The 14,310-nt window shown below is 38.2% G+C and overlaps 1 protein-coding gene across 1 annotated transcript in view; it reads right to left on the reverse strand.

The window, feature by feature from the left end:
- Positions 1-556: 556 nt before the first annotated feature.
- EPSTI1 (epithelial stromal interaction 1) overlaps positions 557-14,310 on the reverse strand; it is a 47,418-nt gene continuing 33,664 nt past the window's right edge. The window contains exons 8-12 of the mRNA XM_074860994.1: positions 12,059-12,142; positions 9,242-9,315; positions 7,632-7,737; positions 2,658-2,690; positions 557-1,157 (exon numbers count right to left, since the gene is read on the reverse strand). Of these exons, the coding sequence (XP_074717095.1) occupies positions 2,670-2,690; positions 7,632-7,737; positions 9,242-9,315; positions 12,059-12,142 (285 nt within the window). The 3' untranslated portion in view covers positions 557-1,157; positions 2,658-2,669. The remainder of the gene's footprint in view (positions 1,158-2,657; positions 2,691-7,631; positions 7,738-9,241; positions 9,316-12,058; positions 12,143-14,310) is intronic.

Here is a 14,310-nt window from a genome sequence, read left to right on the forward strand (position 1 = left end):
CCAAGATCTCCAGCGTTTCCTATTACCATCAGTTAGCTAGAAGTATTAGAGATTTGAGTAATTCTTTGAGGCAAAGAGAACCAAGGACAACTGCAGAGAGTCCTGGAAGGGAAAGCAAATGTAGCAACATCCATGGTTCAAAAGAAAACTTCAGGTCATCCATTACAAAGCTTACATATTGCAAGGCTGATGGAAAAATATCATGGCATGCCTGCACACTGAAAGAAACTGCTCAGAAAACCTTTGACTTTGCCTAAGGTGTACTTGTAAATGCCGCAGATATTTTTTCTTGTCTGCATGGTTATCTAACATGTACTGTGGACTTTTCCATTAGAAATATCTTGGTCATGCATCTGACTTTTGGAAAGCATTAAGATGTTGTCTTCTGCAGAAACAGGGAGATATAAATTGAAGTCCATTAGTCTAGAGGGATGAAGAAAAGCAAGAAACTAAAGCTAACCTTGCAGTAGTTTTCCCCACTCATGTAACAGAAGTTGCCAAGTTAGAACAAGCAAAGTTCAAAACTAGTATATCATATCACAAAAGAAGCAGGAGAGATTGAATAAATTTTATTTCTTTCATGTGTTGTATTTTTCTAAGAACATATTTAAAAGATCCTTTCTACAATATGCACATCTGTTTCTTCTTGAGCGTCTGCTGTTAAATACAATAGTAAAACAACTCCACAAAATCCCCACCAAAACAAACCAAAAAAAACCCCCAAATCAGCAACACTTCTCCTTCCTATCCCAAAAGAAACCCCTCTACCAGCTTCTTTAGTTCAAATCTCTGAGACCTTTCTGGCTGGGTACAGAGCAGCAAAAAACCACAGCTTCTGCAGCCATTAATTTCTTCTTTTTCTGAGATCCCAAAGACTGGGATAATTACATTCTGCAAGAGGCAAAACAATTTATGAAAAAAAAAAATGACACATTCTCTTATTAAAAATTAAATAGGACTTTCATAATCAGATGCTTCAAATATGCGTGAATAATGACAGCTAGAAACCAGTCTCTGCAGATTGCTCATGAAGTGGGTGTGAAGCTGAAGTCAGGGTAGAAAAAAAAAACCAACACAGTGATAAAAGAGTGCTTTCCTGGAGCTTTTACAAGGTCATTTGGCCCAGGCCAGATAAAAGTGAATATTTCTCCAATACCCTGTAACAAGAGGGAGAAAACAGAATTAAAAATTATCTTTTGCAGCAAAAACAAAAATCAAAGTCAACTTCTCTAGGATTAAGTCCACTGGAAAAGAAAGTCTCCCTTTTCTTTTGACAGGTTTTAGCTTTTAATTATGTAAAGCCTTCATGAAGGGATTTCTATCTTTTTGTAAATTTAATTCACAAAATGTCCTAATTATCTGCAGACATATTAATAACTCTTTGAACAATATATTAATGTAGCAAGCTGAAATGTGTTTTCAAAACAACAGTAAAACAAGGCTTAAAAAAGTACACCCATACATCATTCTTGTACCGTTAATATGTAAATATATTACTGGTATTGTAGATATTCTGAGAAACAACACAGAATCCAATGTGTTGAACTCCTTCAGCTGGCCACAGTTTATAAAACCTAATAGAATTGTGGGCTGCAAAAGATGGCCATTTCTTCCCCTGTGGGGAACTGCCTTTATCTACTCATAATTTCTTTAGTGAATTTGAGTTAATTTTTAATAACAATTTTACCTGATAAAACTGAAAAGACAGCTCATGGGAATCCAAGAATATTATTTAGATACCATTTTCAGAATGCAACCCTGCTGCAAAAATACTAAAATAACTGAATGTTTTGCAAATTATTTTAGCATTTTTGTAAAAATACTAAAATAAGAGAAAATGAGAAAGAAAGCCACAGAAGAATATCTGCATTTGTAGGAGAAGGTTTGAAAGCAAGGCGGTTTTTTAAGTTTGATTTTTTAAAATTCCTCTTTATAAAATCCTGTCTCTCAAAAACCAGAGTTATGTCCAAGCCATCTCCTCAGGCAAGAATAATCTATGTCAGTACCTAAACTTGCTTCAAAAGTCTCCAAGCCTAGAAGTAAAGGCTCTGCACAAATCTTTATATCAGAACTGGGAATTAGGGTAGGAAACCCCTTTCAGAAAAGAACATAGGTGAAATGAGCCTTATGAAAAGGTCATTTGAAAACAGAGGGCCTGATTTCTGTGATTCAGTAGTGGTGTTTTACCAACAGCCTCCACTGCTCCCCTGCTCATGGGAAATAGCAGGAAGAACGCAGCCCACAACAAAGTCATCCTCCTTCAGTTAAGACCACTGAAAGTTTTCAGAGTTGCCTCCTGCATTTCCAGCCACATTCCTCATCTGCCCAGGTTTATCCACTCACTGTCCATGACACAGAGAATGTGGCTGTATTGAGGTTTTAGCTTAAACATCAAGGCACCCCCAACAGATGTCTTCCATGCCATCAGCACTTCCTCTGATTTTGTTCTGCAGTTTTTTATGAAAGAACATGTTTCAGAATAGGTATGTGCCATTGCATGGCCCCAAACACAGAGCTGGAAGGTATTTAGTTTAAGATCCTCTCTCATATTACTGGAGAATTAAACCACATAAGCTGTCATAATGAAATGTCAAGCATGAAGCTAAATTAACACCAGCATTGGTACTAAAAAGAATGACCAAATTCATTATTTTTACCTTTCTCCTCCTTTATTCTAAGTACTTTGATTCCTGAATTAAAAAAAAAAAAAAGCATTAGTACAGTTCAATGTACAATGTACAGTACAATCACATATTTATGCAAATAATTATGGTTATGTAGTTATGTGGAACTTTCTTGATTACATAGTGCCCTTTCCTGTCTTTTAAAACTCCACTTAAAATAACAAGTAAACCTTTCTGCAAGATTCTAGTTCTAGCAATAAATATTTCTTTGATTTGAACTCAATATGAATAGCAGGATGTATCAACTCAGGAGATAAACATATATTGGTTTTGCTGGAAAAAATCAATCTAGAAGTGTTCCAAATGTCTTCAGATGTCTCAATCCTTTCTTGATCTCACACAATTTGAAAGAGTGAAAAGTTTCTTCCATTCCTCCCCAGACTCCCACTATTCTCTTTTAGGATGAGATTTTCAAAGGAAAGAATGATTGAGCTCAAAGTCAAGTCAGGCAGAACACATCTGCATATGCTGTTTGACTGCCTTGTCAGAGGTAAGTCATTAAACTCAGCTACAGCATGCCTGGTTCCTATATTAGTGCTGATACTTCTGCTGAGCAGTTTATTTTCTGCCATCCTTCTGCCAGGAAAGACAAGCACATTACTCTCAATAAACCAACCAACCAACCAACCAACCAACCAACTAGTTTTAGGAAAAAATGTAATAATCTTTCCTACTCAGTTTGTAAATAGACTAATCAGGTTAAAGCTAAGTCAGCAAGTTAAAACAAATGTAAGCATTGTGAATTGCACTTGGAACATTCTTATATAAATATTCTATTCTCAATATTCCCATGTTAAATAAAAGCTTTTTCTTTGTGCTAGGAAACCAGCATTTTCAGTGCAACTTTATCCATCTAAAATTTCATGAAAGTCTGCATTAAAGGTTGATTGTGTATACAAAACTGTGGTATGCCTTGTACTAGCCTTGTACTTCAGGAACCTTTGAGCTATGGTTCTTCTTCACTGTGCAACAGTAAACTTCATGACATGCTCCCTCTCAGATTGGTAGCAAACAGCATAAATCAAATGCTGGTTGAGACTCCAAAGAAACATTCCCATGGATCATGCTGCAAGAATTAAACCAAGTGCTAACCCACAAACCATGTTTATTTAAAATAGTTTTATCCATAGATCGTGTTTTCTCAAAACAGATTTATCCATCATCCATCGAGTTCCTGTTCTGCATATGGGAAAGGAAGAGAATGGGGTTTCCTATTACACTGCACCTGTGTATTCAAGGCATAGTTGCTTCCCACAAGAAATATCTAGAATTATGCAGTCACTGAAAGAGCAAAGTCAGCATCCAAGACAGCGTTTCTTATTCTTGTGCATGATGCTGGGTGTAATGGGGACATGAAACAGGAAGGTGTAATATGTCACGTTGCCTTCTAGAGCCTGGGTTTACTATAGCTCAGAGAGTTTCAACAAGACAACTAGTATTTCATTAAAGAAGGGTAGACATATAAATTTCATACATTCATGGTTTGACCTCTCCCCATCAATAAAATAGACAAAAGGGTCCTTGACAGTGCTCTATTTCCATGCAAAAAATAAACAAGCGCTCGGTTACAGGTTTGCCATGCAATAGCACTTGGTGTCTTCAAATCCCTCCATACTTGAACATGGGCAAATCTCGTGAGGGAGTGAATATAAAAATATGCAACTATTTTAAAGTTATTCTTTTGTAAAAATAGAAGTGTTTTAATATTTAAGTAAAACCGATCATTTGTGCCATTAAAATGAACAGATACTGTCTCTGTCAAAGGTCCCAGCTGAGTAAGGACTAAATCTTATTGATTAAACTTTGATGTTGAAATGACAACTGTTAATTTTTACCCTCCTATCGTAAAAGGTTTATCCTTATGTTAGAGTAATGGCAGTGCAAAGAACATGAAAACTTTCTTTATAACATACAACAAGACTTGATGGTCTCTCAAGGGTGCAGTAGCTCACAGACAGAAGTGGAAATTAATTAATTTGTCTTCCTATTCAAAAAGGAAAACCCAACCACCCAGAGAGCACCCTGGCATTTATAACCAAAAAGGGAGAAAAGATTACCTTCATGAAGATCCTTCCTGAAATAACAGCTTATAAATATTCCTTATAAAACACAAGATGTCTGGAGGGCAGATAAATTAATGAAAACTGGTTTCCCATCGATTAGGGGACAATTGGGCAATGCAACTGTTCTTCCCCTGCCCAGACACACACAATAATTTCACCTTGCCCCTCTCCTCTCCATGTTCCCTGTGATATCCATGTCCCCTTTTGTACCCCCTAGCCCCCAGGAAAACAAGGCAGAGCTGCAACTGCCCTGGAGCTGTGCCCATGCTGATCAGCCGGAGAGCTGCAGCCGAATGATGCACAGAGTGCCCAGGTCCTTCCTACCACCCCTCAGAGTGGGGCACTGTTTTGGGGTCTCTCCTCTTCCAGCCGTTGCTTTTCACAAAATGCACAGAATCTTAATTATCTTTGAGATTTATATGGCCTTTCAAATTTAGCTAAGATTGGCCAGCAGGTTGAAAACCTTAGCACATGTAGACAGACAGCACGATCATAGAAACTTAATTTCCTTAGAAAACCAGGCTAACAGAAATAATAGTGAAAAATACAGCAGGTGTATCAACAACATGGTGTAATGTTCAGTTTCTGTTAAGTGTGAAGCCATTGTGACTGTGAAGAATTCAAACAGGAAAAAAAGCAGCAAGAAAGAGAACAAATATTTCCTCTTCACTGCCACTGCACAGATGGAGCAGGCTCAAAAATTACCTGCAGGTCTTAACTTTGGGAACCTTTCTAATTTCTTCTAATCTTAGCATATAGTCTGACCTGCTTCAAGTAGCTCCCTTGTAATGTAAAGCACCACGCTGCAGACTACATGACTTGTAAGCCCCACCTGTAGTTCAATTCTTTTTGCTTAAAATCCCAAGAGAAGGGAGAAGAATCTTGGTATAATCAAAGACACTGAGGTTACAGCCTCCAACCTATCTTTTGAGAGATGTTTTTCTTTCTTGATGTTATTGCCAACACTAATTTTTAGTTCCTTTCCATGATGACATATTCTTTCACAGTTCATTCTTTCCCTGCTTTGTTCAGTCTTCGAAACTCACATCATAGCATAAAGCAAAAATGGATAATCTAGCATTACCCAACAGAAGGCAGGCTCCTTGGGACCCATTAAGTAAACATCAGAGTAGGAAATTTATCATTTTTGCATGTAGGGTTTTATTGCATTTGTGTTGATGCATTCTTTGAATATATATATATATACATAAAATCATAGATTGGCTGTGTACGTCATAGAGTCATCTGTTGTTAAAATTGTGCCTGGGCTGAGTGCACTCGTTTGGTGGTACAAACACCTGCCCTGTGGAAGAGGACATATGGCATCTGGCTAAAGGCAAAAGCCCGCTTCCTCTGCAGACAGTGGCAAGGTTTTCAGTGGTGACAGCAGGCGCGCTGATGGAGATGCTCAAGTTTAGATATTGGGGATATCAGCTCTGTCCCACATTTTCTTTTGAGTTTATCAGAAAACAGTTTACAAATTGGGATAAAGGACACAAAGAGAAATAAAAATAATAATTTCTGCCCTTGCTGCCTTTGATAACCAAGTCACATCCATCGGACTTTACCTTTTGCCCCTTACTAGGTATCAGTCGGCTCTGTCCTCTGAAGTCTCCAATTCTGCTATCTGCAAACATGCCATCCTTCAGGAGATGGTTCAGGCCTGCCATACAGAGTGCTCTCTTACTTGCACCCTTTCACTAGCCTGGACATCTGTAGTTTGGCTTCCAAGAACTCCTGGATTGTCTGGCATGTGACACCGGCCTTGTCAGTAAAGCCTCTAACAACCGGTTCTCCAAGCAGCTGCCCGCAGACCTTATGAGAGGTTGAGATGGCAGGTCCTGCCTCCTCTCAGCAAGACCAAGAGAACTGCTGTGCACAAAGGTGCCCTCAGTCCAAGGTTCTCGAGTCCTCTGCCACGACCCAGGGCTTGCCCAAAGCTTATAGTAATTAAGACACTCTTTTTCTACTTCTAGTATACAGAAAACTCCAGCAGCAAGAATATCTGCTTCTTAATCATGCCTTGACTTTGTAGATGCTGGAACCTAAGTCTTCCTGGCATTCATCTGCCAACACACACATCCTCACCAGACAGTCCAACTAATCTAATTCAAGCTTTTCTGGTTTCAACTAAACATCTTTCTCTACACTGGCACATTCACTAAATTCTCTTAGACTCTCATATTTTTGCTGCTCAGTCTTTGTAAATCTTCTATTTCTGCCCTTGGGACCTCTCAGCAATGGAATTTCAACCTAATGGAAATTTCCATGATGGGAATTCTACATAATTTTTTTTATTTTTTTTTTTTACACTGAAGAGTGCAACTCTAAATAAGTTACATTAATGTCTCATTAGGACAGCTGAAAAAAATAATGGATGCTTAATAGGCTATAGTCAAGATATGTTTTCTTCAAAGATCCTCACAAATACTATGTATTTTAAACCGGATGCAGCCAGGTCTTCTTTGTCATAATTTTATATGGGTGAAAAATGAACAGCTGCACCTTTCATGGGAGTTTTTCCCTTCAATTTCAATATCATATTAAAATGTTTAGAGTATTTTCAAATGTTTCATTTAAAGACTTTCAAAAAATCTCTTATGATTTTGCTATCCTTGTTCTGAACTTAAGGAAGTACCTTGGATGCAGTTCCTTGCATGCAAACCCACTGAGTTCTGCTGCAAGAGCAGCTGATTGTCCCTCCTCCCATTTGAACAGCTTATAATTAAGACAGGGTTTCTTCTTAAAGATATTGTAGGCAGCCAGCCAGGACTGTAAGTTCTGTCAGGCAGGCTAAACACACACAGACACATAATAGTATCTGGGGAAAAAGTTAACTTTTAAACAATATCATTGCTTTCCTGTTCTGTACCCAGAAACTTACCCAGGCATCATTACTGAGGTAGTCCAGACTCTCAGCATGTCCAGGTTGGTCGATGCAATTAGGTTGCATTTTGTTCTGAAGTCGGTCCAGGAAAGCATTATTTACCCTTAAAATACAACAAAAAATGAATAATGATTGAAGGCAACTGAGGAGTTCACAAACTTTTGAAAGTTCACATTCTGTGAGTGGCTTTCCTTATTCTCAGTTCAGTACCCATCTTCCTATGTTTTTCAATCCTGTGCTTCATAACCACGGACAGGCATGAGATAGGGTGGATTTCATTTTCAACTCACTAGGTGCATCCTTATCCTGTGATCACTCCATTGTGATTAAAAGGCGTACCTCGGCTGCTGTGAGAAATGCACCAAAATTCCACATAGAAAGATGATCTGCATACCACCGCCTACATTATCAGGGAGATTAGCTACTTTGACAATTCACCTGAGGTAGTCTTTCAGCCTTCTGTACACAAGGAGAGTTTCTAGAAGTACTGATTTCTTAATGGCAATGAAAAAAAACACTTAAGCTTGTTACTAATAGAGACAATTTGTGTAGCTGACAACTTTCCCTACCATCCAGGGTTGAAATCAACTCTAGCATTTTCTTGTACTCATGCACAAATACAAATACACTTTTCCTCAATCTGTTTTAAATATTTGCAAACCTTCTGAAAACTGTTTCCTTTTTCTCCCTATTAATGCTTAGGACTGCCACACATGCTTAGACATGACTGCTGTTTAAATGTTTTACAATGCTGTCGATAAGAATTATGGAAAATGCAAGATACTGGATTATTTCTATCTAGGGACATTAGATGGACTGAATCGAAAATCCTTCATTAACTTCTATGGGTAATTATCTCAATATCTTTGCTAGAGAAAAAAAAGAAATGAAAACAGTATGGAGAATGGTTGCCTACAGAAGCAATTTTTTTAATATTTCCCTAATGATATAAAAAAAGAAACAAATGGTGGTTTTATTTTTGAGCCTGAGCATTCTTTACCAGCAGAAAACAATGTTGAGAATAAAGCTGTGCTTCAAGATAATGGAAAGTCAGTTAAGTGACAGAAGTGCAAGATTAGAACTGCTGAGCACAGAGAGGGCACAGCAGTGGGGCACAGCCTGGGGCATGAAGCAGTGCAGCTGCAGACGGCCTTGCTGCACTGCAGCTTCTATCTGTATCAATATCAAATCCCATGTTTAGCTCTGCCTGTTAACCTCAGTGACAGTCAACCACAAAACGTGGCATGGACAAAGAAACCCATTCTAAAATGAAATTTAAAAAAATAGACAGACAGACAGATAGATAGATAGATAGATAGATACTACTGCACTAGTAGTTACCCATGAAACTACTAATAGTTTCTACCCTATGCTGAATCTTACGCTGATAAGATAAATAAAGTGAAAAAGGCACTCTGGGTCATACTGCATTACAACGAGCAGTTGTAATGATGGATATTAGTGGCTTATTTGAAGGCAAAGTTAAACCACAGGTGAAGTCAGGGATCTTCATTACAATTGTCTTCTAAAGCATGAACAGCTGCAATTTTGAGACTCTTTCCAGACAGGAATGCAATTAAAGTGTATTCTGCATTTTTCCATCATACCTCCTCTGTGCATTTTGATGTGCTCTTGTTCTGGCTTCCTCTTCCTGCTTTTGTTTAAATTCCATTAATTCAGCCTGGGAATGATAAAAGCAGAAAAAAAAAAAAATCACCAGCAAACTTTTAATTAATATACCTATGTTGCAAACCCAATTAATTCCAGATGGTGTTAACTTCAGTTAGAGCCATGTGTCATTCCCAGAAATTCTCTCAACAGCATTTTTTTTAATGTGACAGCACTATGTTAAAAACAGCTCATTTTTCTGTACAGCATTGCACTGGATGCATTTTGTTTGTGCCTTAACAAGTGGGATGTTACAGGATTTAGACATTTACAGTCCTGCATTTAAAGGGGTATGCCAGACACCAGTCTGTTTCCCCTTGCCCCAAGCCATGGGTTTGAATTTCCCTGTGGGTCCAAGGGAGAAGACAGCTGAAGTCATCTTGCAGGAGCAGACACAGGGTACAAAGGAGACATGTGCTTTGCCTCCTGCTTCCGTGGAGCATGAGGAAAACAGTGGTATGTGGCGTGGTGTGTCACCTCCAGCTTCCTGGGGCTCTCCCAAGGGTGAGGGAAGGGCAAACGGTACCTGCTGGTGTAGTGAAAGCATGTGCAAGCTCCCAGCATTGCAGCAGCCTACCATCCTTACGTTACGTAATATGAAGGTATATAAATGGTATCAAAGGAAATTCTTTTCAGAGGAGAGTGCTTATGAAATTTTAGCCGTGACTGTGAAGGAAACACAGCTTGTATGACTGTTCTGCATGTGTGCTTGTTTGTCAGGCTCTTGCTCTCTGCAATGCACCCAAGAATTGAAGATGCATATTTTTCTGCAAAGAAAATTTGGCTTGCAGGGCGAGGGGGAAGGGATAGGAACAGATCCATCTTTCATATTTTCCATAGCAACTGAGCAGCAGTAGGAATAGGAACTAAAATAAAATGATGCGGTTAGATAAAAGCTTCAATAACTGAATGGAATCACAAAAGTTTAAAAAAAATCAATTTAAATGGAACATTAAATAAAAACTATGCAATAAATGTATGAAGAAAATCAATAACTGCGAATGTGTTGTGTATCAATATTTGTCTAGCCCTAAAAGAAGAAACAGGATTAAGAAATAAAAAAGCCAACCTTAATTTTCACTGTTTTAAATAACTATTCAACCTGAAAATTAAAACTCAGTATCTGACTTTTCAATATGCTGAGTCCTTACTTGGAGTAATGTTCTGAAATATATTGTGTGTATATGATGTGGTGTTCAAAGCGTACTGAAAATTTCTAAATCAAGCAATACATACTAAAACCTATTCTGAAAAAAAAAAGGGAACTGACAATACCTATGCGTTTTATAGCTACACTGTGCTAGGAGGTACGCACAGAACAGAATTCACAATTACTTTAATAAATATTAGTTTGAAGTAGAAATGAGCCAACATATATCTGAGGGACAATTATTGGAGCCTTTAAAATACATATTATTTACGGTAGGTTTGTAAGTAGTGCATTACTCTGCGCAATAGGTAGCAGCAACTGTGAAGGCAAAGAGCACTTGGAACCATGTACCAAGCAAGAGCAGCTTTAGAAGCAGCCAACACCTTCTTAGCAATCTGTGAAAATCAGTCTAAAGCTCTGCATGAGTCCCTTAAACCAAACTCAAAAAGTAGGGGCATGCTAAGTCATATCTGTAGTTATTTTCTCTATTGAAGAATCAATGTAAAGAATACAACAGCTACCAGCCTTGCACCCATCAGGAGTGGCTTTCAAATTTTTTTCCTCTCTATAGCTCCTGGGAATAAGCATACATGTCATGGTAAAGCAATTAAAAGCCTCCTTTTTTCCCCACTCTGTTTCCAGCATCCTGGCTGCTAGATTACTATGAAATGAGGACACTTATCCCCAACATTTAAACATATCCATGAGAGGGCCTGAGTCACTTCTCCAGTTCTAGTAGAAACTCACTGCATGGAATTTGTTGCGCTAAGATTCTGCTACAGGGAAAGTAGTTTAACATTAATTTGGATGTTAGTAATAGCAGAGGAATAGTAAGAGGCTCAGTGTTTGCTAATATGTTTTTGAATGATTTGCTAATATGATTTTCAAATGTTGCCCTCCCTATAACTGCACAGTCAGACCTGGAGCCAAGACAGATAACTTAGCACAACACCATCACCCTGTGTGGATGAACTTTACGTGGATATGGTACACAAATCTATGCCAGAGGGACTACAGTGGTTCAGACACACTTCAGGCAATGCATGCCACATATGCAGAATATGGAGTTCAAACTTGTAGATATGGCATGCCTGCTTTTTAGACAATTCAAAACTCTTCATTTAGGTGGTTAGCAAGGGAACAGAGAAGCATACAGACTTAACAGCAAATATGAGTGCCTCCACATCCCCATTTGGGAAGGCAGGGCACACGGGCCTTGATTCTCTAGAAAGAGATTATTCAGAGTCTGAGATCATCATGAATATCTCAGTAAGATAACTTCTGCTTGAAAGAGAGGATATTGGTTTCCTTAGCCTATGAAATTGGGTGCCATGGTGAAAAAACACTCTGCACAGTTGTTCAAATGGAGTGGTGAACAAGAGCTAGTCATCCAGATGCAAAATCGCCTTGAACCCAGAAGATAACTGTCCAGTCCCTATCCAAATTTTACATCTTGGCTCATCTCTCTCACAATATTTGAAAACAGTGACTGAATCACTTTTGCTAAAGAGAAACTCTGTGCATAGGCTACAAGTAATCAATGTATTTAATTGGTTTCACAGCATGTAAATATGATACAGTATGGAAACTGTTAATGTATAATTACCTTCCTCCGTTGATCTTGCTTCATTTCCTCTAATCTTCTGTTTTCATCCTCTCGAAGAGCTTGCTTATAAGTATGGCTTCTTGTCTATTGTTCAGCAGAGAATATAAACATATTGGCGGTGGAGGGGGTTAGGGGGACAAAATCCCAGATCTTATTCCCAAATTGTTATACAGGTAATTAACAAAACAGAAATGGTTGAATGATTGCAATTACTTAAAAAACAGATTAGTCTCAAGACTAGAATTTAAACAAGTGGTCTAAAGCCTCTCATTCGGTTTGACTGAATGTCCATCTGAATATCACAACCAGGCAGCCACAGCACATGCTATTCTGTGTCCCAGTGGCAAGCATAAAGATACCCTGAACAGTCAGAAAACACAATCAGGATATATGATAGTAAGATGGAGTATTTTGGGAAGAAAGAAAAGTACTGAAAGTATTACCAAGATAACAAAGCAGAACAGAGGCCTGCTAACAGAGGGGAACCCAGGATTATCTGTGGAAAAGCATTTGTGGAGGTAGGACAACAGAAGCTGAGAGATCAAATCTGCTATATTATTTGTGGGGCAGCCAAGAGAACTAAAAATCTGAACTACACTTCATGAATAATGTATTCAACCATGTAGTAGGTTTTCATTACAATAACTAGCCCCGGTCTTTCACAACTTGTAGTTGTTAGCAAAGAGCCAGCCTACCATTAGCATCTTACAGGATCCCTAGGATCTTATACATAGCAACTTACACTGTAAAGTCTTTGAGCAGGAACATAGTGTAGCACACTAAAAAATGAGCCAGTATAATTTAATACAAGAGTGTGCAGGTTTGACTTTAGTGTGGAATTTGTTGCAAGTCTACACAATGTTCTTGAAACTTGATATATGCATGCAGAATGATACCATCAAAACAACAGGCACATAATTTGCTAAAAAGACTGAATAGAGAAAGCAATTATTAATAGCTCAATTTTGAGCTGGGAGGAGTTGTTACATGTGTCCAGGGAGACTCATTCTGGGTCCAATATTATTCATTACTCTCTGTAATGGCTTGGAGAATTGTGTGGAGTGTATGTTAATCAAGTTCGAAGACAATAAAAATCTATACAGGATTGGTAACACTTTGAGAGACAAGATTAAATTTAATTATGAGCTTGATTAAATAAGCGGGCCAAAAAAGTCACCAATGACAGAGTCACTTCAAAGAAGTTAAATTTGTTCATGCACATCAAGTAATATTTGACACTGATATTTGAACAAGGTGTGCTAAATTAATATCACTATCAAAGAAATTATGTGAGGGAGAAAATTCGATCAACATTACATTGTATCAAACTTTTTTTAGAACATGAATTTTAAATTTTAAAAAATCACATATATATATATGCCCCCCTCTTAGCATGCATGTCAAGCAGTTCCTAAGCTTATTACACTTCATTATTTCAAATACATTGTTCCTGAATCTTTTAATTACTCCAGACAAAGGACACCAAGTTTATTTAGATAACAACTCATTGGTTATGTGCTTCGGAATCCTCACACAGAGCTCAGAGGCTGTGTGTATGCCTATAGACTGTACCTCATCCAAGTTGGTTAGGAAGACATGTTGCTAACTGCATTGCTGCAGTGATGAATCGATTCACAAAGTTACAGAAATGCTGTCATGCAAAAGACATGTATAATATCAGCTAGTATTAAAGAACAGTACAGATAAACTATGTATTTTATCTGCTTGGGTACTAGTGAAGTCAAAGATTAATTATGGTATGTAATTTGGCATAATTTATTAAGAAACCCCTCAAAAACTGGACCAAGAAAGGCACAAAAATGTAGGTGAAGCAGAAGGCAAAGGCTAGAAGTAGTACCTGTATACCTGAAAGAATTCAGTGTTCCTTCAGGCATCCACCCACTTCTGTATAGATATGAAGACACCACACCAAAATGCTGAAATCCAAGTCAGTCCTGGGGACATGAGCTCACTTGTCTTCTCAGTTCAATGTTCACACCACACAATAAGCTGCAGAGCTGGGTCTTTCCTACCAAAGAATAAGCTCCCCACTGTTTGGAGTGTTGGATGCTTCAAGAGGGATGTAGAAGTGGTTTTAAGACATCTTTTCTCCCTTCCCATAGTCCTTCATCTTGCTTTTCCACCCAGGACTACAAAAGACAGCCTGAAAGCCATTCTCCTGCAATTGAACTGCATTGCTGGGTAGAAGTTGGGTCCTTCAAGCTATATATCTGCCCACATACACTAAAATT

The sequence above is a fragment of the Strix uralensis genome, chromosome 2 (genome assembly GCF_047716275.1).
Source record: "Strix uralensis isolate ZFMK-TIS-50842 chromosome 2, bStrUra1, whole genome shotgun sequence".
Taxonomy (NCBI): domain Eukaryota; kingdom Metazoa; phylum Chordata; class Aves; order Strigiformes; family Strigidae; genus Strix; species Strix uralensis.